The sequence below is a fragment of the Pleurodeles waltl genome, chromosome 1_2 (assembly GCF_031143425.1).
Source record: "Pleurodeles waltl isolate 20211129_DDA chromosome 1_2, aPleWal1.hap1.20221129, whole genome shotgun sequence".
Lineage (NCBI taxonomy): Eukaryota > Metazoa > Chordata > Amphibia > Caudata > Salamandridae > Pleurodeles > Pleurodeles waltl.
In genome coordinates this window covers 1,152,532,719-1,152,554,549 of record NC_090437.1, presented here as the reverse complement: position 1 = coordinate 1,152,554,549, position 21,831 = coordinate 1,152,532,719, and the positions used below count along the sequence as shown (strand labels likewise).

The window sequence follows — 21,831 nt, the reverse complement described above, 5'->3', positions numbered from 1 at the left end:
TGTTTAAGTCCCCTATTGTACATAGGGTTATCAAAGAGCTTGTACATATGTTTCCACCTATGCCCTTTATCATGCTTCAGTGGGATCTTAATTTAGTTCTCACATACTTAATGTATGCTCCCTTCTGCCGCATCACAATTGTCCCATTCGGCTGCTTACTATCAAGATAGCCTTCCTAGTGACAATAACATCTGCCTGGAGAGTGAGTGAGCTGCAGGCTTGATCACCCAATCCTTTTTATCTATCTTTGTTCCCAGACAAAGTGGTGCTTCGCACCAGGGCCTCTTTCATGCCAAAGGTGGTGACCCCATTCCATATTGGGCAGTCTGTCAACCTGCCTACCTTTTATGCTCCTCCACATCCCTTTAAAGAGGAGAAGCAACTCCACCGTCTGGACCCAAAAACAGTGTTGTCATTCTACCTTGACCTCACAAAAGAGTTCTGGGTGGAAAACCAACATTTTGTGTGGTATGTTGGAGTGAAAAAAGGTTGGACAGTACAGAAACGAACCATTTCGCGCTGGGTTATTCTCTGTATCAAGATCTGCTACTCCCTGGCTAAAAAGCAGCCCCTGAGGGCTTAATGTCCCATTCCAGCAAAGGAAAAGCTGCAACCACGGCGTTAGCTCATGGAGTCCCAGTTTTGGATATTTGTCAGGCAGCAACATGGACATTCCTGAACACGCTGGCCAAATACTATTGCCTGGACAATCAGGTTCACAGCGTCAGGCTTTTAGTTTGTTCGGTTCTGCATGGCTTTCTAGTTTAGAAAATGTGTCAGCAGCCCCCCGCCAGGAAGATATGGCTTGGGTATCTATTCAAAGGTAAGGAATCTACAGCTAGAAGTCTATATCATATGAACAAGTTACTTACCTTCGGTAATGCATTATCTGGTAGAGACTGTAACTGCAGATTCCTTACACCACCCCATGTCTACCCGCTCTGTGAACAGATTTCTCAGATTAGGGTTAATCCTTTTCAGGGCCCTAGTTTGGATACACATTTGTCGGTTCACTTTATGGCACTGCGCTCCTGGCGTGGAAAGTCATGAAAAGTAACTGATGTCAGCGCACCTGGGTGGGACCTACATAGGTGACCATGACGTCACTTCCAGCGCCAACGATGATGCGTGGAACCTAACAAAGCCACCAGACTGTGCGCAGGGGTACTGCTCATGCAAATGTTTCTGGATGGAGGCTGGCTCCTGGGAATTTCAAAGGTAAGGAATTTGCAGCTAGATATAGGTGGTCATTACAACCTCGGTGGTCTTTTAAGAAGACCGCCGAGGGACCGCCGTGTGGAAGACCGCCAGTAGTGGCGGTTTGCCGCTCAGTGTATTATGACCGTTGGCTGCCCTCTGTTGTTTTTCCAACGGAAAGCCGCCAACAGCCATACTTGCGGGCGGGGGGGAAGTGGAGGTTGCTCCACCTCCACCCCCACGCCAACAGAACACCGCCGAGCTAATCACGTCCTATGATTCTGCGCGGCGGTGTTCTGTTGGCGGTGTGGTGTTGGCGGAGCTGCCCCCATGGCTCCCATCCCCTCCCGGAGGATCGACGGAACAGGTAAGTCGTTCGTCCGTTAGGGGAAGGGGGTGGGGGGTGTTGTGTGTTGTGTGGGTGCATGGGGGTGTGCGTCTGTGTATGTAGGGGGTGTGTGTGAGTGCGTGTATGCTTGCAGGGGTGTTGCGTGTTTGGGAAATGTGTGCGTGTCTGTCTGTATGTATGTCTGTATGGATGTGTGCGTGAATGTGGGTGTACGTGTTTGAGTGTGTGTGTGGATGTTGGCATGTATGTCGGTGTGTGTGCGTGTATGTGTGTTGGTGGTGCCTGCGTGCGTGTCGGGTGTGTGTCAGTAATGTTATGTTGGGGGTTGGGGTGGGGAGGGGGGCCCTGCCACCTTTGGGGGTGGCAGGGGTGGTGGGGGGTGTAGGAGAGGGAGTCGGGTGGGGGTGGGAGGTGGGGGAGACCCCTATCAGTGCCAGGGAAGGAATTCCCTGGCACTGATAGTGCTTACCGCCATGGATTTCATGGCGGATCCTACCGCTGGAAATCCACGCCGGTAAGCAGGGTCACAATACCGGCGGCGGTATTGTCACGGCTGCCGGGCTGGAGACCCAGGTCTCCAGGCCTGCGGGCTGAACGGGGAAGCGGCGGATGACCATGGCGGTAACCGCCATGGTCATAATACTAAAAAACAAGACCGCCAGCCTGTTGGCAGTCTTACCGCCGCTTTAACACCGTCCGCCAGGGTTGTAATGACCCCCATAGTCTCTACCAGATAATGCGTTATCGGTGGTAAGTAACTTATTATCTGGGTCACTTATTCTGTTATGTACAGGAGTTGCACCCAGAGCCTTGATAATGAATATCACCATTTTAACACAGCAGTGGCATATTTATTCAGGAAGACAAGAAAAAAATCATTATGCTTGCAAAGGTGAATATGCAGATTTGTTGAAGTAGAAGATTCAGGTGGAATCAGATCACAAGCACTGTATTTTTTTTTCCATTGTTTACTTCCACTTTCAACAAACGGAGACATGAAAGAGCATCTGTTCATAATTTTATGGTGTCCTAAGATTGCGGGGACAGTGTTGCATGCGTGTAATTGCCTGAGTTACTCTGGACTGCTGCAAAACAATCTTGTGCTTAATCGAGGGACCTCTCTTAAAGTCCTAATATGCTGCAGACTTCATCAGGAAAGTGCTGCATTTCAGTTACATGACAGACATATTGGCTTTGGTGGTGCTTGTTTGAAAAACTGAAACTTGTTGGCTTTGGCAGTGCGTGTTTGTAGATGGTGCGGAACGGACATATGGCATGAAATATGTGTTGGGTCAGGTTGTTGCATTTATTTAGAATAACCTGTAAACCTAGTGTATGCTCATGAACAAGAGATGTAATTTAGCATTGTGTCAGTTTAATAATGGAATTGACATCAAATGACGAGTGCAACATGTTTATCATTGTATTTATTTTTGTTTATTTTCTGTGAGAGCATTGGGAGGTAAGCATTCAGGGTTGATATGCAGCCAACCTGGAGGTTACAAGTTTCAATCCTAAGACATGGCAATCTCAACCTTTCCTCTTACTGAAGTATATTTAGTATCTTTCTTGTTTTTAACTCTGGCATGCAGAGTAACAACAAAAGGGTGGATCTGTTCGCACAATTTCCTTATTTACAGCAATTAAAGAAGACTGATGTGCGGTATCAAGCTCTAGAAAGTGATCACATTATTATTTTGAGGATTTTATGAGAAGATGGACTTTTTCAGAATCTAAATGGACGGTTTCTTCCTGAATTCACGGTTTTGTCATTGCATGCTCTCGTAAATTCATCTGCTGTTTATCTTCTTCACTGACGAAACAGAGGAAATCGTAAAGAATTATCAAACATAATGAAACTATGGTACAAGAAGCCTGTTTTGTTGTACTTGTAAGTTATCAATTTACATAAATCCACCACTTTTGTTGGCACAATCTTTTATATTATTTTGTCTCTCTTCTTTTTGGATAATGAGATGAACATGTACATAGTCAAAAGTATAAGTGGTAGGTTACAGAATGAGGACTCCTTTAATACTGTAAGGCCATTGCAATTGAAAGGTATCTTTTTTTTTGGACATTTTGACTGAACTAAGGTGATATCACACCTGTCGTTGTACAATATGTTAATTATCGTATCACAATATTTCAGTAGTCCTATCTTGCTTTAGATCTTGTATAATACTTGTATAATATGTTCAAGTGATCTTTGTCTTTAATCTCTTACAGCTATAATGTTGCTTTCTGGCCAGTGTGGTCATACCTTACTCCCTTGTTGCTGTTCACACAATTTATGGGTCTAGTGATGTTGGTGGCACTATTTGGATAAAATATTTAAGGTAAAGGCTTATTTCAATTTATTTAGTTTTAGTTGTTTTAACAATTTATATTCACATTCCTTGAAACTAATAATACTTCTTATAGTGGGTGTGACATATGTATGCATGTAGTGCATTTATAGCTAGCTACAGCACTACACACGAATGGAAGATATAAGGAGTAAACTGCTTGTCCAGGAGCAGGGTGTGTTTAGTCAGTTATTTATGTCATTAGCAGATAATAATTCATGTGTCTGGTCTGAGCTTAATAGCCTAATATCCTAATGAACTTTAAGCAGCAGTAATGTGTTTAAAGTAACTAGAATTGTGTTGATAATTGTATTACCTAGAAAGAAGTAAATGGACTCTTCTCTCTTTTGAATACATATTAATTACCAGATCTAATATAATACCATACTGACTTTCAACAAGACTTCATGTATGGCTTCAATATGTCACCTCAAGTCATATTGCTTCAGGTTCTTAGATACCAAGGAAGAGTTCTATACCAGTGAACCTGGCTAACATATACAGTGACTAGTTTGACTTCATACCTGTACATTTTATTGTCTTTCATCAAGCTGTGCCTGCGTGTAAGAGAATTCACTAACTCTGTTTTACGAGATTAGCCTGAGTGAAGAGTGCATTACAGAAGTAACCTGCTGTCAAGTTCCAAGCATCTGAAATCACTGTTTGGGCACTTAGAAACTAAAACCAGAGGTATAGGTGAATGTTCTATACCACGTTTCCTAGGAGCTCCCCTTCCCATGTTTGAAGGTGATGGATATGTTCTCCTTTCCTGCAACGTTGCTTTATTTAAAAATGTAAAATATATATTTTATATTACAATGTTTACCAGTGCATATTTAGTTCTTACCAAACAGTGTTGCGTGGCTTGCATTTTAATCTCCATTTTAGATTCAGTTGTTTAGGTGGACATCTCTTTCTCATGGTGACCTTTCCCACACTCTCCTGTTAACACTGTTGCCCTGTAATCTATACAGTTAGTTTCGGTGTCCTACATTTAGAACGTGATGCCATTGTTTTGCCTTCTTGCGGTGCTCGTTAGGAGACCCTTAATTTTAACAAGACAAAACTGTAGTGAAGTACATTAGGGCCTGCACTGAGTCTCCATTTTAGATTTCACAATTTAGCTCAACACATTTTTTAGTGGTGACTTTTTACATGTTTTAATCAGGGGCAGCTCCTCCATAAGGGTGGAGGAGCGTCACCCCTACCCCCACCTCCAGCGTCACCTGCAATCCCTTTCCACAAAAACGATAATAAACTCTGTTTATTATCGTTTTTGTGGAAAAGGGGCTGGGCCTCAGGGGTGACAAGTGTGCACTCCCCCTCAGAGAACATGTGTGTTTGGCTAGCCATCTCAGGCCGGCCAAACACACATGCACACAGGGCTTGGGCTGGAGAGAGCCTGCACAGGCTCCCAGTCTGCCTGGGAGTGCCCTGGCTGAGCGCTCCCGGCCAATCCTGGCGCTGCTCTGGGCAGCATCAGAATTGGCGCAGGGCAGTCTTGGAGCCTGTGCCTGCAGGGAGAGGAGCAGCACGTAGGTGAGGACAGCGGCAGTGACACAGGTAAGTGTTTTTTTATTAATTTTATTTTTTAATTTATTTTATAAACCGCCCATGTGCTAAATTTGGCAGACGAAAACGTCTGCTGTGGTTATACTAGAACGCTGTGCACTGTGACTGAGATGCAGCCCTGCTGACTGTGACCTCTATCCTGCAAAGGACGATAGCCTATATTCCACATCAGACCTGCTTCCTGCCACATCATACCCAAGTATGGGGAATTATGCTATCACAATGGATCAGGCACAGGGTACTCACGCTATGCTCACTTTAGTGTAGGTAGTGGCAGATAGGTGTGTAACAACATCGTAACTTTGCCATGGTTAAATTGTTTATTTTTTTCACCATTCTCATATTGCTGGTTACATTGCTTTGTTTCATCTGCCTAATAGCTGCAGCTCATACTTTCTATACAAGAATAGGAGTGTTTCCATAAATGTTTGAAAAGCCAATTCCGTATCTTTCTTGTGTTTACAGGGGTGTGGAATTTATTAAAATATCTACTTGTCCAGGGGACAGGTTGCTTCTCAAATCTACTTGTCCTGTAAAAAGATCTACTTGTCCCTTTGGTGCCATGTAGTGTGGTGACAAATTATGGCCGCAATTAATAGCCTCTCTGATTATGCCAGGGCTACTACCATAGTAGGGCTTGAATACTTGCAGTTTCAATCCCTACTGTAGCAATTTCCTTATTTTGCCACCTTTCTGCAGATCTGCATACTGGGGCTGGAGGAAGCAGTAAGCAATAGTTCCAGGGCTGGAATGCCTTTGAGTCTGCAAACCTACTAACCTGCATGTTTTAAAGATTTTTACCAGCTTCTCTCTAATATTTTCCCATAATAAGAAAGGTTGGACATTTACTCCTGACAATGGCAGAATTAGAACTTCTTCCAGGGTTGGGAAGAAAGTGGCTGGAGGGAAAATGAACTTGCAAATGCTCAATAGATTGAGCAAATCTACACATCGTATTTACCCATGCTAAAATACAGTTCACAAATATTTTACAGGGGTACGACATATACCATGGGTGCACTTTTGTGACTTTCTTTAAGAATTTGGGGCCACATGTAGGTAGGTTCAGATTTGTGACCTGCAAATTGCGAGTCGCAAATCTGAATGTAGGATGGTGTCCTTGACACCATCTGTGATTCGCAAGGGCTTCACAAATGCCCATCTCATGAATAATCATGAGGTGGGTCGCAATTTGCGACCCCTTCGCGAATGGTGGCCTGCTGGAGACAGCAGACCACCATGTCTGTGACTGCTTTTCAATAAAGCAGTTTTTTTATTTTTGTAATGCAGCCCGTTTTCCTTAAAGGAAAACGAGATGCATAACAAAAACGAAAAATGAAACGTTTTCGTTTAACTTTTTCAGAGCAGGCAGTGGTCCACAGGACCACTGCCTGCTCTGAGAAAATGTTTGCAGTGACATTCACAATGGGGAAGGGGTCCCATGGGGATCCCTTCCCTTTTGCGAAAGTGTTAGCACCCATTTGAAATGGGTGCAAACTGCGATTGGTTTGCGCCCACGTTCGCGGTCACAAAACAATCCTACATTGCACTGCGAGTCGCAATTAGGAAGGGAACACCCCTTACTAATTGCGAGTCGCAAACCCGTTTAGTGATTCGGTAACCAGGTTACTGAATCGCAAAACTGGGCTTGAGCATCGCAATGTGCTTTTTGCACGTCGCAAACAGCGAAAGTCGCTGTTTGCGACATGCAAAAAGCTACCTACATGTGGGTCTTGGTCCCTAATTAGGTCTGGTGTTAACAAAGACATTTTGTTTTTATTAAACTTCTATTTCTCTCTCTTTCGGCTGGCTTTACTGTGAGTGATCGCATTCTGCTCTTCCACAAGGAGCATATTGCCACACAAAGTAGTTTTGTTCAGTGTCGGGAACTACAGTGGCAATCAGTGACGTAACGAAACTGGAGGGTGCCCTTTTGCAAAGAACATGGAGGAGCCCCCTCTCCAGACTCACTCAGGGCAGATGCTGTGCTGAAGGGGCCACCTGGAGGGCGGCTGTGGGGCCTTTGTTATGCCGCTGGTGGCAACTTGTGCTTTTAGCGTTCAAAAACATTTTAGGGGGTTTTGCCAGTGTTTGTTACAATGTTGAGGGCTGGTAGCTCCCACAACAATAAAGTATTACAAAAGCCATGTCAAAACAAGACACGGATTGATGAAACTAAAAGACTTATAAAAATATGTCAGATCAGTTGGCTTTGTCAGTGTTTGTTTATTTTCATGCTTCCCATAATCGTGTTGAAAATGGTTACACTGATTTTCCATTAGAAATATTTTTGGGAAATACTAGCATGCATCAACACATTTTACTAAATGACACTTCATTTGCATATAACCAGAGAGCATTCTGGGAGCATTATACTTAGCCTCTTAGTCTAAACCTTTCAAACATGTGTGTACACTTTTTTTTTTTTTTTTTTGTACTGGAACCAACGTCAGTAGTGAAGTGTGACCTTAAAACATTTATTTACAGCACTCACCCTAATAATGAAGGCTTTCAAATAATGAACCATAAATACAAGTTCGAACAGCATTATCTTTTGGAAACACATTACCTCAACTACAGAGAGTTCTACTCTCTGTAAACAGGCAGCCAAAGGGTTTGTGCTGCAGGGTGTTGGGCCTACTTGTCCCAAGGACAAAGTAAACATAAAAACTTTTTGCCCTTGACCCCAAACCAGATGTCCCGGGCGTCGGGCGATAGGAATTCCACATCCCTGGTTTACCTTGGGCATGGGCATTCAGAGTGACAAAGAAAGGGTAGATCTGTTTACACAATTTCCTTGGAAATAAGAGGGTCATGTTTGAGGTTGCTGGTACAATCTGGTACCCTGATAAGGCAAGGGGTTCACATGGAGCACTGTGAGCTAGCTAGGAAACAGGGCCAACAATTTCTGATGGTATAGGCTGGCTAAGTCACTGTGGTCTGAAGTTCATGTTAACCTAATACACAGTCCTACTTAATTCATAGGAACTGTATAAGAAAACCAAATGAGCTGTTCTGCGCCTCTGTCACAGTGTGATAGGAAAGGTACTTTTTAAACAGCTTCCTTACTACAGCTCAGTGAGAGTAGCACTTCTATGCTGGGATTATCACGGAACTTCTGCAAACTGTGACTGAGATGCAGGCCTGCTGACTCCGACCTCCATCCTGCCTAGTCTTCCAGACACCTTACACCAATGTATGGGGGTTTGTTTAACCCAACTGATCTGGCAGAAGGGTACTCCTGATATGCTCTCTTTAGTATAGTATTAGATACAAATAGGAGTTAGGTATCATCAGTAACAATTGCTTATGGTTGAATTGTTCATATTGTTTACCATTCTAACAATGCTGATTACAGTAATGTCTTATCTTTCTAATAATCATAGCTCATGCTTTTAATGCAAGAATATGATCATTTCAATAAATGTTTTGAAAATGCTTTTTTGTTTCTTTCTTTTGTTTTCCATGTATATGCAAGAGTGTCCAGGTGAAAGAGTTAGATCTATTTACACGGATACCTTGAGAATCAGAGTGTCATGTTTGAGGTTGCCAGCAACATCTTTACCCTGGTCAGTTTAGGGGTTGGATGTGGTACTGTGAGCTAACTGAGACACACCAATAGTTACTGATGATATATGTGGACAGTGATTCTATAGTATGGAGTTCGTGTTAGTCTAGTACACAGTCCTGCTATGTTTGTAGAAACTGTATGAAACAGAATCATCAGATTTGTATACTGTCACCAATACTGGCTTTATGATAGGCTTTAGATTCAGGACATTTGAGGATCGAGTCTACCCTATACAGATAAAATCCAGGTATACCGATTGCAACTGCATTTATCCTATCTTCTCTCACCCACATATATACAAAGCTTCAAGCAAATCTCCCAGCATACAGTTGTTCGGTTTCAGTTTTAAACTCACAGCTCCTTAAAAAATGACCAAGGCTTTGGCAGCTCAGAACTTACACATATGAAATAGAACATTTTAGAGCTCTCTGACAATCTCTAGCCAAACCTTTATTTTCCCCCAGGTTGTGAATGTAAATTGCTTGTGTAAATGCAACTGAGGGAACCTAGACTAACGTGACCTCACACCTACTCTTTTATGTCATCTTAAGGCCAACTTTTTTGATGTATAATTCTACCTGCAGCTACCTTAAGTCATGAATTTTCCTAGAAACCAGAAAAATCTGAAAAAGTTTAAATAGCTGTCCAACTCCACTGTGTGCTGCCACAACTGCTACTCGACACAATACCTTCCCAAAGGTGACACCACAGAACTATATATGAAACCACCACAGCGCTCTAATGTTCATTTTTATCTGCACTCTTTGATGCAAATACAGAGTTGCTCTCCATTTAAATTTGTTCCAAACTGTTGTTTTGCACTGATCTTGGGGCAGTGTCACTGAAGAAGAGATAAGACTGTCTATCGAGGTTCCACTTTAAGTACCGACAACCCCTGTCTTTGGAGTTTGAAACTTGCACATGGCTCCAAGCTTGCTTCCAGGTTGTGGCTTTCTACTTTTGACACCAGTTGAGGACCAGGAGTCTCAATCCTTTCACTTCTTGAGGCTGTGATGAGTCAGTGCTGGGTCAGGTATCTCGGACAGGCACAGAAAGTTGGCTTATTTCCTAAGCCCAGGTATAGGATTTATTAAACAGAGCACTCTTTTTTAGCCACTTATAGGACAGATTTTCCAGATGGACTCTTTTACATTAAACCAAAGGTTTCTGAAAAGGATCAGCCTTCTGTCCCCTTTGATTGAGCACCTGCAGCCCTGGGCTGCAGAACCCATACCTATTTGAACTTTTCAGGATGACAATATGACTGCCCTCTGTAAGGTACTCTGGAAATACCTAATGCATGCGATTCTCACCTCAGTGCCATCAGCCAGCTCCCCCACTGAGGAACATAGCAACACTCAAAAAAACATTTACAGTTAAGGCCATGAACTCTTAGTCCCTCAAAGAGTCATCAAATAAGGCCTAGAGAAGAGACACCAAGAGAGCAGCATCTGAGAACAGAAGACCATACAAAGTATATCTTATTCACTCAGTTCCTCCTCCTGAACATGGAGGGGATCCTCCTGAATGAGATTTGCTGTAGACGATCAACCCAAACATCCGATGCAGATTGACACTCCTTGGTGATGTCATTGGATCTCACACAAGGAAGCAGATTCTGGCTGGCATTTCCATTGGACAATGTCATAGCTTTTCATGACGTTATTGACATGGTGGTCCAGACTTCCATCATTTTCAAGAATCTGCAGATCAGTCATCTAATGAAACCTATCTTGTTAGTGGTTCCCAGCTCTCCTTATACCATTGATTATGCTTGCCAAGGAGTGAAATGAAATGCTGAGCAGCCACATTGGACCATTGAATCATTGTTTAGGTTAATGCAACATTGTCAGCAAGGAAGTATTTCAGACTGGGATTTGAATTGACTACTTAGCAAGTGTATTTGAATAATATTCGAATTCTTCCACAGGTAGACAGCCTTCTTAATCCCCATCACCTTTTTAGGAAGAGTAAGCAGTATGTAAGCACTCACAATTTAAAATCCTTTCGTTCAATTTCATAACGACGAGTCTCCCTTCCTACATTCCAAAGGTCATGCCAGCTTCACATGTCAACCAATTCAATCAGTTGCCTAACATATTCAGTAATCCACAAAACAGTGAAGCAGGGAACCTTCCTTCTCACTTCAGATGTGTAAAGGGTGCTAATGGATACTTGGAGAAATCACAAACAACTGAACCAGATTTTGGTCAACTACTGTCATATAAAACCTATTCTCTCAGAGAACAACAGCAAGATGGATTATGCACTATATATACAAACGTGCTGCTTCTTACGGAGTATACAACTCTCCTTAGGACCAAAAGTCACACTTATCCAGGGCTCAAGTACAAATGACTGCGTTTATGGTAAACGTTCCCTTAAGTGACATGCAGCTTTCTAATAAGGAGTTCTGCAAAGATATTTTCGTCACCTTATTTTGTTTACATGTGTATGATGCTGAACTCAGATGTGGGGCAAACCATGCTTGAAAATGTGGTACAGTTGCTTCAACTTGTGCACATCTACCTTAAGATACTATTCACAACTGCATAACATTGAAAACAGGTTGAGATGCCAGCTTTTCCTAAACGACTTATATGAATTAACGTTGGAGTGTCGTTTGTGTTGTACCCACAGGCAGTGTTTCTACTCTTACGTTCTTCCTACTACCCTTCCTCTAATTACCATGTCTATGTAAAACAGTTCTCAGTTCACTAAGTATAGATGGTTATCAGAATTATTTTAGATTACCATGTTGTACCTAATGCACGCACGAATCGCAAATTTGCAGTCAGCCAGGAAAGCAAATTTGCAATACCAAAAGGCACCACAAAAAATAGAGTTTCAGCTTTAGTGACTGTTTGTGTTGCATTGGCCTTTAGTGAAAATGTAAGCACAGCAACATTCACATTAATGCTATTGAGGTTGAGATTTCAAAAAGATTTTGAGATTTCAGATTGAGATTTCAAAAAGAAAAGTACACTGAAAAATACTGAAAAAGTTCAAACGTTGCAGCAGTCCTACCCACGTGCCAAGAAAGAGCAAACTATAAAAGGGAACGGGGGATTTCATAATGTATTTGAAATGTTCTAAAGTAGTACTTTCTACATGATTACAAGTTGTTGGTGCTTGTGAGCTGCGTAGAACGAATATAAACGGGTGAGCGTTTATAGACAAAGAATCTTCTTTAAAAAGCAACTTAAAGAGAACATCCTTACAAGGTATAGATTTATATAGGTCTTGTTAATATATCTCATTCAGGAGCCACATCCACTACTCAGAATGAGGCACAGACGGCACATGTACCGCCACTTGTGAGTACTCATTTCACTGCATCTGCTCGCCTCATGAGCACATCAAGCTTTTGTCATATTGCCAGATGGTGTCTCACAGAGTGCAATATCAGGTTCACATTAAAGATAAACCTACTTCCCTGACTGTCCAAATGCCTTACATGGTGTGAAGGAAACACTATTCAACGTAACTGGAGCTATAGATGTCACACAGTGTGATATGCAACTGGAGCTATAGATGTCACACAATGTGATATGCCCACCATTAGCCACACAGCGCACACACATGAATATCCTTTGTGATCTAACTTACATCATCACAGGCATAAGCATTTGGGCAGCACATATATTAGCTACCTGTTCAGATACAGCGCCATTCACTGTCCACTACACAATGGCAAGCACGGGAAGGGGTGGATACAAGAATACATTGGCAAGAATGTTAGCAGAACATCAGTACCATGTACCACTCATAAGTGGCAGTGCCCAGGGGATTCCCAATTGGATCGTTATACCTTATCTGAATGCCAGCACTGCAAAGTAGCACAGGGACAACAATGCTGGCAGGTGGACAAGAAACAAGGTAGAGTGAATTTATGGTGCTCTGAAAGGTAGGTTCAAGTGTCTCAAAAAATCTGGTTTGGCATTATCATATGATTGCTGTGGGACATGTACCATGATGCAAAACAAACCGATGCACAGGGGAATTTTGTCTAAGTTGTAGAAGATAGGGTGGGAGAAGAAGACTATTTAGAGGCAGCAGTGTGCATAATGGTGAGGAAACAAAGTAGATTGTAGGCGTGGTAACAACAGTGTAATGACACTGACAGAGTTATGCTTTAACTTGGCTAGAACATCCGTAGATGCAGTAAGAATTGAAAAAAATAGTGCAAACTGATGTGTGTGTCACATGTCACGAGAAGAAATGCGTACGTGAAAGCATATGACAAGTGATTAATAGAGATTGCCAACGTTGGCATGTTAATGTAATTTTTTCATCACTCTTTTGGCTTACACCACATTCCTTACTGTGGTTCCAGGTGACTGGACTCGTGAAGGGGGGCCTGCTGACAGTACTTGAAGGCTTACTTCCGGCGGTAGTGGTAAAAGGGTCGAGTGTGCTGGCAGTGATGGCAGAGTGATGCCATGGCTGTAGCAACCTGAAATAAGTCCTGGGCCATGCGTGGGTTACCCTTTCCCAGATCTTCATGAGGTTTGAGAGTTCCTAGGCACAGTCTACCTCTGTGTCCGCTACATCATTGAAATTAATAGTCCCGTGGAACTGCATAACATATTTTCAATGAATATGCACTTACCACTTGCACAAACCAAGGTAGAATTTGATAAACTGAATAATGTAATCGCTTAATGTGAGTTTTAGTCGCATCTATAATTTTGGCAATACCACCCAGTTAATTTTGTATGTTCATCAACTTAATAATAAAATGACTACATTTACGTTTCTCTCAAATAGAGACCTATTTCACTTGATGTTTCTGTTATTTGAATGCTCACTACAAATGAAATTTCAGATATAAAGCTGCAGCTAAGGTTTTGGCTTTCAGTGTATTGCGCATATCGTTGTGTATTTTTCTTAAAGTAAGTCGTGAATTATATTAGAAAGGATGTTACAGTATCATATGTTCAGAGGTAGAAGTCTACAGAAAGAATCTAATGGATTAAGAATGTGGCTAGGAAAATATAATTATTATATATTCTTGCACCATTGTAGCATAATGATCATTTAAGTTTAATAAATGGTAAATCTTTCAAGCGGAGCACTTTAGAGCGAACTGGCATCTATTAATCTTATTCACTAATTGTGACCTACTTTTATTTGAACGGATTAAATAGAGATTTTCTCATGGAGACAGAGTCTAACACCACATGCGTTTCTTCTGTTGCTCATTGTACCGCCTCGTACCATCATACGCACAAACTACTGATGTAAACACACACAATACTCAAAACAAGGCCAACACCGAAACCACCTCTCCATCACACTCATCAGTTCTTTCAGGAAACACATTGAATACACTGCACTTTATACTGATGAACGCACAACTCTGTAGTTGGTAACTCAGCGAACATAGCGGACTTTTCCACCTACGATAACTGTCATGTCCTTTTTATGACACTGACCAACAACTTACATTACGTTAGAACTTATTTTACTCTTTATTCCGGGTATATTTTTCCAATAGCTATATTTTATGTGTAATATCCACTTCATCTGTTTAAAGATAATGTTATCAAATAATCTTTATGGGTGTTTCTCTTGTTACACAATACTCAAATTATGATTACAAGCAGTGTTTTGTGTTATACTATCTGCATGCATTTCATGGCATGCACTAGCCCCTTCTTTGATAGAATGAATATTGTTCTTGCTTGTTATGTCTGAAATAGAAGTAGAATCATTTTAATCTCACTAGAGGTGCCATTTGCACTATAGATTACTTTATAAACATTCCGCACTCTCTCAAACCTGTGTGTCAATCAGGGGTGTGAAATTTAATAAAATATCTGCTTGTCCGTGGGGCAGTTTGCTTCATAAATCTGCCTGTCCTGTAAAAAAAAATCTTCTTGTCCATTTGGTGCATGTAGCACAGAGACAAATTATAGCAGCAATCTCATTATATAAGAGCTAAAGTCACAGCCACTCGGATTATGCCAGGACTGATACTATAGTAGGGCTTGCATACTAGCAATTTCCTTATTTTAACACCTTTCTGCAGATCTACATACTGGGGTTGGAGGTAGTGGTAAGCAGTTTTTCCCAGGTTGGAATGTCATTTTGAGTCTGTGAAAACCTACTGACTTTCATGTTTTAAGGGTTTCCCCCAACTCTTCTCTAATCCTTACCCATACTGAGAAAGGCTGGAAATGTATTTCTTCCAGGGATAGGGGAAAGGGTGGTTGGAGGGAATAATGAACTTGTAAACACTTAACATATGATCACATGAGCAAATCTACACATTTATACTTGCATGTGCTAAAATACATCTCCCAAATATTTTCTAGGAGCATGACTTCCTGATCTACTTCTGTAAAATCTTGTGAATTCATAAAATATGTAAATCTGTACTAACACAAAGTCCTATACCATGGGGCCTCTTTTGTGGCTTTAAGAATTGGGCCCCTAATTATGTCTGGCGTTAACCAAGACCTTTTGTTTTTTATTAAAGTTCTGTGTCTCTCTGTCTCTCCATCCGTTGGCTGGCCTCACAGTAAAAGATAACAATCTGCTCTTTCACAAGGAGCATATTTGCATTCAAAGTAGTTTTTTTCTGTGCCAGAAACTACTGTGGCAATGTGTGCTTTTCGAGACCAAATAAATACTTTTGCCTTTTACCAATGTTTGTTACAATGGTGAGTGCCCAGCAGAGCCCACAACATTAAAGTGCAAAAAAATCCATCTCAAAACAAGACACACACTGTCAAAACCAAAAGGTTGACCTCCAAAGTTGGATCCTCTGGCTTTGCCAATGCATGTTCATTTTTGTGTTTATCATAATCTTGTTGAAACTGGTTACACCAATTTCCCATTATAAATATTTTTGGGAAATACTAGTATGTAATAACAAAGTTTACTAAATGATTCTTCAAAGCAATGGTACCTAAAATGTCACAGTAATTTATCAAAACAGTTTTTCCATAGTTGCATTTTTTGTAAACATTTTATTTTGAAAGCAAAGTATCATGACTCTTGCTTTCAAGCTTCTGCAAATATTTGCATATAATCTGAGAGCATTCTGGGACCAATATACGGAGCCTAATATTGTTAAACTTTTCAAATGTGAGCACATTTTATTACTGGAAGCACTGTCAGTACATCAGTAGAGCAGTCCAAGCTTACAACGTTTATTTAGACAGGTCACCCTAATAATAAAGGCTTTGCATTAAAGAATCATAAATACAGGTTGGAACATCATTGACACGTGGACACAAATATTACCTCATCTGCAGACAATTGCCTTCCATGCTCTATAACGTGTCACTGTAATGTGGCACCCAAAGGATTTATACTGCAGGTGGTTGGGCCTACTTGTCCCAAGGACACATTATACATGAAAACATGTTGTCCTTGACCCCAAACAATATGTCCTGGGCATCGGTCTATAGGAATTCCACACCCCTGGTCAATGCTATCAGTTTTAGCAAGAGAGAAGTATTGTTGGGCTAGATGTCAGCTTGGTTGTGCTTATGTTTAATTAAATCCTGACACCCTTCTTGACTGGCTCCTCTATTGTATTGAGGTACGTTGGGGCCCCCGCTGAGTCTCCATTGTAGATTTCATGTTAAACTTGAAATCTTTTCTAATGGTGACTTTTGACTTATTACATTCACACGATAATGTATTGAGAAGATACTGTACATGCAGCTTATTCCTAATAAGCATTGCTGCCATGTAGTCTATACACTGTCCATAGCTTGGCACATAGAACACAGTGCCCTTGTGTTCTGTTGTCTGTTGGAGACAGCACTAAGGCTCTAGACAAACAATCGCATCAGCTCTGCACCTTTGACACAGTGTAATATTACCTGAAATGTATCTGATTGATACTGCGGTTAGACAGCAGTAATGTTTAGCTGCTGGTGATCTCATATTTGCCATTCTGGCTGTGCTTCTGTTTTCAGTCTACACTGCATGTGGAATCTAGACATAGTAGTCAAGTTACAGGCATGGGTTTAAGCAAATAGTGAGATAGTTATTTCTCTGGATTCCCTTTTTACATTTAAAACCATACCTTACTATATACATGCTTTCAAACAGAGTTTCATGCACTTTCCCACAGTGTGTGAAGTTTTTACCCTAGTGTCAACTCGGTGTAGGTTTTGAGCGCATATAAATGTAGTTTACAAATTGCAACAGTTTGCAAATATAAAAAAGTTAACAATCTATTGGAGCTAAATTCATTTGCGTTATACTTCGCTCACCACCCCATTGTCAGTCTCTTGGGGCCAGAATCCACTCCGCTAAATGGCACTTGTGACCGATGACATCGTACAGTTTTGAGTGGTAGTTCTGTTGTTTTACCTTTTTCTAATATCGACTAAATAATAATGATCTTTACATTAGTAAGTCAAAGATAAGCATATAAAATCTATGTAGAATCAAGTCTCCTTTGGCTACGTTATGGCCGGAAGCCTTTTATAGCAATATTTGCTCTGCTCTGAGGGTTTTTAAGGAAGAGGAGACATGCACGTTGAATATTGTTGTGATTGTTCGTGTCATAATTTTGTTTGTTCCCCAAAGAACGATTATTATTTAGGTACCAGTTTTTATTAAAGTAGAGAAACTGATTTATTGTATACCATTATCGAAAAATAATGTCTCAAAATCTAACATCCATTATTTTATTTTTGTTATTGCAGAATTCGGAAATGATTTCTACTTGGATCGTTCCAGTTAAGCATGAAGAGTTTAAATATTTATAGACGTGAATGATAGCAATTGCCTTTGAGGAACACACTCTCCGTCATGAGAGCACTTCGAATCACTCCCCTCCCCCTGTTGTGTAGGGGTCGATAGGTTTTCTCCCTCTGCGTTCCATTCACTGAAAGCAGTGAGTAATTCTGCCCATGTTTCCAGGTCCTCCACAACCTTATCGTCAGTACGTGAAATCAGAATGTAACATCAGAATGTGAATCTCTTCAGCTGCTGCCCATTCTATCATGTCCCTTACCCAGAGTGTGACTGCCGGGACCTCATTCCCAGCCATCTCATGGCTGTTCACCTTTTCGCTAACAACAGGACGAGGTATAGGAATTTGATGTGCATCTTACCTTGTTTTTACTTTTTGAGGATTTCAAACAGGCAGTGCTGCAGTGTAAATTCAGGGGCAACCCCAATCACTGTCAATATGTCAGTACAATGGGACAATTACAGACTAGATAAAGGAAGTCCACACACCCCTAGCCACATCTTTGGCAAGATGCAGAGCGACCAAAGCATATTCTGCTTCATTATTGGGGTTGAGATAAGTGTTCTAAACATAATTAAAGAGTACTAACTTAAATCTAGCAGTGCTAGAAGTCCCCCAGATCAACGTACACGTTGTATCCCAGTCAGTATCATTGAGTTTTTTGCCACAAGGTCAGTGCACCAGGTGGTTCTGGTTGCTAGATTGCTCCTAGGCCTGCCAGCCTTTAGGGCTTCATATAGCAGTGATATCAGATGTTCACCCTCTTCTATTTTGAGCTTTATCTGTGAGTCTATGCCTGGGTGCAAGCACTGGGGAACCCTGCGCATATTTCCCTTTCAGTCCTGGTTAATTTTTCGATTGCATATATTGTCCCTCCCCCACTGAGAAAGATTCTGTGGCCTCCACCAATGGGATGAAGTGCTCCCTGAGAAATAAACCAATAAACCTCCCAGTAGTCTGCATCTTTCTGTTTGCCGGTGTGTAATGGACATGCTATTACTGATATCACGTAATGGCATCAAGACCCATACTTCCATGTCTGTAGAGAAGGTGGGGGCTGCAGCAAGACCCTTAGCACCACCAGGTCCCATACGTGTCCGTCTCCCTCAATTCTGGATCCCCGCATCAAGAGTGCTAGCAAGGGTGTGTCAGAACATGTTCCCTTTAGCAGCCTCTTTCCCCAGTTGTATGCCTCAGTGGCCCATTTTCCCTTGTGTGGTACGTGTGCTGCATAATAAAGGTCTGTGTCTGGATGGCCCAGACCACCGTGCTCCTGATCTCGTTCAATTGTATCAAAAGCTACTTGACTTCTCTGTGCCACCCACACTAGCGCGATCAGTAGGCTGTTGAGCGTCTCTTGAGGAGCCAAGCACAGTGATTTTTGGTCTGTGTACAGGCACCAATGGCCTCCCTTCCCATCATAGACAGGGGCAGTCAGGTCCAAAAGCGTATCGATGCAGGTAGCCCCTCAGTCACTCTTCCCTCCTTGTGTTTCTATTGCTTTTTGGGCGTCCCAGCCACTCATATCTCCAAGTATCTAGAGCTGTCCAGCTCCCCCTGAAGCCCAAGGTCCAGCAGTTGTTCCCTGGTTCGTCCTGGCAGGCTACTCAGGAGGAAAAGGATGGACTTTTACAGAACATAAATATTTTAACACATGCTTACATTTTCTGTAATAGTCAAAACCTAACATTGGTTACTTTTTCACCTACTGTAAACGTTTAATTCTATCTATGTTTATATATCTATATTCTTTAATGTACCAAATCACTTAAAAAGTTTTTTACTTTTGCTAGGTGTACAGTAATCAGAAATTGATTTGGTGAAAACCTTTGTTTAAAACCAACTGTGCCTATATCAATCGTTGTAGTTTTGAATTTTCCCTAAATCATTCTGAAATAATGAAATGCATTTTATTTAGTCAAACATATTTGTTAATAAAATAAAAAGAGAAATGGTTAGTAGCATCATTGTCAGATGTTATGATATTGCTTTGCTTTTGCTCCACTATAAATCTTACATTTAGAGCAGCATCTTCTTTTCCCTCAGTACACCTTTCTTTAACAAACATTGGCAAAGGCAATTGATCTTGCGTAAGTAAGAGCTATTGGCTTTGCCAACAGTTTATAACCATGTTGTAGAACAGCACGGCTGGTATGCAGCATGTCTAAAAGTGATAAAAATAAGAACTAAGATGTGGCCAGTGCTGGGTGTGTCACAGCCCTTTTTCCTTATGGCTGGTGGAGATGGTTTACACAAACAGGAACAGTCAACACTGATAACAAGAGAAAGGTGGAAGGAAAAGGGCAATGCGACCAAAAAAAAGCTCTAGATGCTTTTTTTTTTCCTATGGCGGGTCGTCAATGTACAGCGGGAGGCTGGAGTGGGAGGGAAGAAGCAACAAGGACAACAAGGGTGGACAGGAAGCAACAAGGACAATGCGAGGTGGGATGGAAAAAGCAACTCAAACAAGGATGACAAGGAAAGAAGAAGAAATATAAATACCTCAATTAGACTGTGATCAGCAAAAAGACTGCAGTCAAGCTGAAGCACACAGTACTTTGGCCATACTCCATCTAAAAGAGGAGGAAGTGAAGACAGCACTCACTGACCTATTAGAATGGCAACAAATAAGAGTGACAATAAAGCCTGTGAATGGCAGGCAGTGGGTGGACTCCAGGCACCCTGTTGTATACGGTATCTTTTGCAAGTGAGTGAGCAGGCTCTGTGCTAGACGAGACCTACAAAGCAGTCCACATTCTGCAAATATGAGCAGTTTTGAACTTGTAATGAAATGCTGTATAGGTATTTTGCAAGGTATTAGTAACTGCATGCACTGATCCACCAAACAAGAAAACAGCCAAAACATTGGCTCACACACTGGCCCTCTTGATACTGCCAGAATGCCATATAGGCCAGACTGAATCTGTAGGTCACAAGCTCAACTCCTGTTGAGGTCAATTCAACCTTTCATCATTCATAATTTGGTATGATGTAGGATGTGAAAGTGGTATGATGATATGAGCGAATGATGGATGATTCTACTCTTTTAGTGGATCTATTTTGGGCAAATGATGATTAGGGAAGGAGTAGTCATGTGCGTGAAATATGAACAAAGTTTTCAAGAAAGTGGTGTGTCTAATTCTGTTTATGTATAAAAAGGAAAATATTTTTAACATGAAGATAATGTGGTTTGATAAAATAAAAAAGGAAATGAAATGTATTGTGCTTATACTGAAGATTTGGCTCAACACGTATATAGAAAATTATTGAAGTCTTGACTGATGCAACCTGTAGATCTACAGGGCAGGTGGTTATTGTTCTTATGTTTGTGTGTCTGTGTGTGCCTCTGTGTCTGCTTGTGTGTGTTTTGGTATGAGTGCCTGTTTGTGTGTCAGAGCGTCTGTGTGTTTGTCATTATGTCTATGTTTCTGTGTTGTGTATGGGAGTATGTGTGTCACAATACATGTGTTTGTGCGTATATGTGTCTGGCTGTGTAAATAATTATTTGTGTCTGTGTTTCTAGAAGTGTATATGTGTGCCTGTGACTGAATGTGACTATTCCGTGTCTAGTAGTGTGTAAGATTGTTTGTGCCTGTCTGCACGTGTTTTTGTGTGTGCCAATCAGTGTGTGCATTTGTCCCTATGTATGTGACACTATGTGGGCCTAGCATTGTTTAGTAGATGTGTGTATGTGTCTCTGTGCCTTTTTTAAATGTGTGCCCGTATGTGTCTTGTCAGTATTTATGTATGTTTCTGTGCCTCTATTTCTGTGTCCTGATAATAGGTTTCTATGTGTGTCTGGCCGTGTGTAGGCATGCCTGTGCCTACGAGTGTCTACTAGTGTGTATGTGTTTGAGCATGCCAGCAGCGTTAATGTTCCTTTGTGTATATACCTCTGTTCATGTTTGTGTGTAGCAGTATGTAATTGTCCTTGTCTAGCAGTATGTGTATTCTTGCCGGTTTATCTAGCAGCATGTAGGTGTCTGAGTTTGTGGGCGTGTGTGTATCTAGTAGTTTTTATAAGTGTAAGGAAATGCCTCTTTGTATGTTCCCCCCCACATTTTTGAAC

At 41.4% G+C, this 21,831-nt stretch overlaps 1 protein-coding gene across 1 annotated transcript in view; it reads left to right on the top strand.

The window, feature by feature from the left end:
• Positions 1-19,723, top strand: part of TMEM128 (transmembrane protein 128) — a 113,718-nt gene extending 93,995 nt beyond the window's left edge. The window contains exons 4-5 of the mRNA XM_069202871.1: positions 3,776-3,885; positions 17,713-19,723. Coding sequence (XP_069058972.1) covers positions 3,776-3,875 — 100 coding nt within the window. The 3' untranslated portion in view covers positions 3,876-3,885; positions 17,713-19,723. The remainder of the gene's footprint in view (positions 1-3,775; positions 3,886-17,712) is intronic.
• Positions 19,724-21,831: the final 2,108 nt, after the last annotated feature.